Below are 3,532 nucleotides of genomic sequence, written 5' to 3'. Positions count from 1 at the left end.
GGCCTGGCGGGCGCGGGGGGCTGCCCGGGCTGGCTGTGCTTCCCCCCGGCGGGGTAGTCCCTCCCCTCCCTGCTCTGCCCTGGGGAGCCCACGGCTGGAGATGGGGCACTGGAGAGAGGCCTGGGGGACAGGGCTGGGGGGAACGGGCTGATTTAGCCTGGAGAGGAGAAGACGCGGGGCGGGCGGGGGGGGAGGGGTTGGTAGCAGCCTTCAGCTCCCTGCCGGGGGGCTGCAAAGAGGACGGAGCTGGGCTGGTCTCAGTGGGGGCAGGTGACGTGCCGGGACAAGGAGCAATGGGCTCAGGCTGCAGCAAGGCAAGCTGAGGTTGGGTATTGGGAGAAACTCTCAGGAGGAGGGTGGTGAAGCACTGGGACAGGCTCCCCAGAGAGGTGGTGCAGTCCGCATCCCTGGAGGTCTTGAAGACCCAGCTAGGCAAAGCCATGGCTGGGATGATGGAGCTGGGGCTGGTCCCACTTGGAGCAGCGGTCAGATTAGATGTGAGCTCCTGCGCTCCCTTCCAGGCCCCATCCTCTGTGACTCAATGATAAGAGCATCGGAGCTGCCGTTGACTGGGCCAGACCCAGGTCTGTCTCGCCCAGTTTCCCATGTCACGGGGGCAGAGGGTGGAGGCTGGAGGGGGAGCGACAGGGCCTGAGCAGGGTTTTCCTCTGTTCCTCTCTCACTTGCAGCCTCCAGCATTGAGGGTCCAGGCAGGGCTGATGCAGCGGCCGTGCCCCTCGCCCCCCGCTCCGTAGCCTGGTGCCCCTTTCCTCCAAGCACGTGTCCAAGGCCTTTGCAGAGCTGGCTGCCCTCTCAGCTCCCACCACATCTGGTGGCGGCAGTTTCACCTCTGAATGAGAGACTGGTGCCACAGAACTGCCTGCCTGGTGGTAGTTTTCCAGTTACTGCCCAGTGGCTGGATGCTGTGACCCCTTGCTTGTGTGTTGGGCAGAGTCGATAGCAAATCCCTGGTGACTTCCTCTTCACTACTTAGTATTTTGGAAGCCTGTCTCGCACCCCCCCCCGCCCAATGGCTCCTTTCCACATTGTCCAAGCCTAGTCTCATCGTCTCTCCTCATGTGAAAGCCCCTTCGTGCGACCAGTCATCTGTGTTGCCCTTCCCTGAGCAATGCCCCCTCTATCCATTCCCCTTCCTGGCACCACCCCCAGCTTCAGAGGTGCCAGAGGGAACCTCTCCACCATCCTGCTCAACAGCCATTATGGACCTATGGGCACGAGCGTCTCCATCCCTCCCGGCTTGGCTGGGCTCTGTGTCCACCCTGTCCTGCGGCAGTGTGTCCCGCGCATTAACAGGGCCTGGTGTTCTGGGCCCTGGAGAACAGCAGGTCCCTGTTTACGTTGCTGTCTCTGTCCTGCTGGGCTAGACCTCTGCCCTGGCCGCCCTCCCACACAGCAAAGCTGGAGCTGGTGCAGGCCCTCTCCTGCCCCGACAGCTGTGCCTGCCTTTCCCTGCACCTTCTCCAGCTCTGCTGGGACATGAAGCACAGTTCATGGGCCCTGGCCGGGCCAGGGTGGCAGCGGGGCTGCACCGCGTGCTTGGGTGGGTGCAGGGACGGGGGTCACCCGTGGCGTGCGCTGGGCAGGGGCGAGGGGCCAGGTGGGGACCCCGGGGCTGAGCACCCCCTGCCACTTGCCTTGCAGAGTCGGACCTGTCCAAGCCACCGTGCTACGAGGAGGCGCTGCTGATGGCGGAGCCGCCACCGCCCTACAGCGAGGTGCTGATGGACACGCGGGGGCTGTACCGCAAGATCAATGCCCCCTTCCTGAGCCATGAGCGCCCTGAGAAGCAGGAGCAGCTGCCCAGCTACAAGCCCCTCTTCCTGGACCCGAGCTACGGCTCCTCCCTGCACCTGCACCTGCCCAGTGGCGCCGGCCAGGGCCACACCTGCCCCGAGCTCTACCTGGCGGCGGAGCGCTCCCAGCGCATGTTCCCCAGCTGGACGGACTCCGAGCTCAGCAGCAGGGACACGTACGAGCCGGGGCCCTGGCACCTCCCTGTCTCGATGCCCTTGTTTGGCAGGACTACGGCGGTGTAGAGTGTGCTGCCCAGGCCAGCACCAGCATGGGACTGGGACCAGGACTGTGGCTGCTGTCCCCCACTGTCACCCTCCACCAGGCTGCTCCCCATGGCTGCCGGGGGCTCCTCAGGACCAGCGCGACCCCTCGCCCCCCCCAACCTCTGCCTGCCACGGCCAGGGCGCGAGGGGCTGGCTCCCCTCTCGCCCACGGCGCCCGCTGGCCTCCCAGGGCTGCAGGGGCTCCGTGCTGCACCCCGGCGCAGCCGTTTCTTATCTTGTTTGTTACAGTTTGAGAATAAAAGTTTGTGGAACCAGCTCGCTGCAGCCGCGCTGGGGGCCAGGGCGGGGGTGGCCAGGGGGGGCCACAACGAGGCTCCCCTGGGGAGCAGCGGGGGGGTTGGCCCGCCTCCAAGTGGGGCACCGCAGGCAGTGCTGGCCCAGGAGGAGTGTGTGGACGCGGGGGCCGGTGGGCACAACCCAGTTGGTTGTGCCATGCCCCCTCCCCAGTGACTGGAGGGAGGGCGCAGCTGGGGCTGGGGCAGGGGCTGCCATGGCCAGAGCCAGCCTGGCGAGCCTCAGCTGGGTCCCACATCCCCTGGGCCTGGCCTGCATTATACCTGCCTCAGCACCCTCTCAGCCCCGGGCACCCTGGGCATGCCTCTGCTGCCCTGGCCCGCCCTGGGGGCCCTGGTTAGACCCATGCGGCCTTGTCCTGGCTGCCCCGCATGCCTGGAGGGGACCCTGTGTGCAGGAGTGGGCCCCCCCGTGCCGGGCAGGGCACTGCTGGGCAGTAGCAGCCAGCGAGCTCTCCAGGTTCGCCAGCGGTGGGCGCTGTGCAGGGTCTCTGCTCCGTGTCCCCCGGGGAGCACTTGTTTTGGCCCTGTGACCCTGCCCGCCCTGTTTTCTCTTTTGTTGTCCCCCGTAACTTATTGGTGTTTTTAAGGTGCTGGTTCCCCACCCCCCAGCAGCGGCCCCACTGCGCGGTTTTTGGGCTTTTACGCTTTTCGCTTTTTGACTGTGAAGAAAAGACCGGCGAGCGCCAACACCACGACGACGTCCTAGCCACCTTTTATTAGTTGAGGTCGTCATGGCACCAGTCGCCCAACGCAGCGGCAGCCAGCCTGGATCCGTCCCCTGGCGGGGGCCGCTGCTGCTGCACTGTCTTGGGGTGGGGTGGGGGGGGTCCAGAGGCCTTTATGTACCGCGGGCGGCCCACAGCTCCCAGCGGATGCCACGATCCTGAGGACATCAAATTGTCCCCACGTGGCTGTCTGCAGGCTTCGTGAGCCCAGAGCCTGCCTGCGCTGTCCCCGTGTACCCAGGCGGCCGCAGACCAACTGCATGCTCTGGGATCAGGCCCTTTGCTGAGCCCACAACCCTGCCCCCCCACCACAGGCCCCGCATGCCTGGATCTGGCCCATGCCACCCCTGCGGGGGCGGGTCAGACTTATGCTACCTCAGTCCTGCCTCTCACATGGGCCCTACAGTGCCTG

At 66.1% G+C, this 3,532-nt stretch overlaps 1 protein-coding gene across 1 annotated transcript; it reads left to right on the top strand.

The window, feature by feature from the left end:
• Positions 1-1,478: 1,478 nt before the first annotated feature.
• PRR7 (proline rich 7, synaptic) lies at positions 1,479-2,355 on the top strand. The gene has a single exon (XM_019535345.1). The coding sequence runs from the start codon at positions 1,707-1,709 to the stop codon at positions 2,055-2,057; it is 351 nt and encodes a 116-aa protein (XP_019390890.1). The 5' UTR covers positions 1,479-1,706; the 3' UTR covers positions 2,058-2,355.
• Positions 2,356-3,532: the final 1,177 nt, after the last annotated feature.

This window comes from Crocodylus porosus, unplaced genomic scaffold (assembly GCF_001723895.1).
Source record: "Crocodylus porosus isolate Cpor-Errol unplaced genomic scaffold, CroPor_comp1, whole genome shotgun sequence".
NCBI lineage: Eukaryota > Metazoa > Chordata > Crocodylia > Crocodylidae > Crocodylus > Crocodylus porosus.
The sequence above is the reverse complement of the archived record's forward strand: the minus strand, read 5'-3'. Positions and strand labels throughout refer to the sequence as shown.

Bases quoted from the DNA above. Each gene is read 5' to 3' on its own strand.
- PRR7 (XM_019535345.1), top strand. From the start codon at position 1,707: ATGGCGGAGCCGCCACCGCCCTACAGCGAGGTGCTGATGGACACGCGG.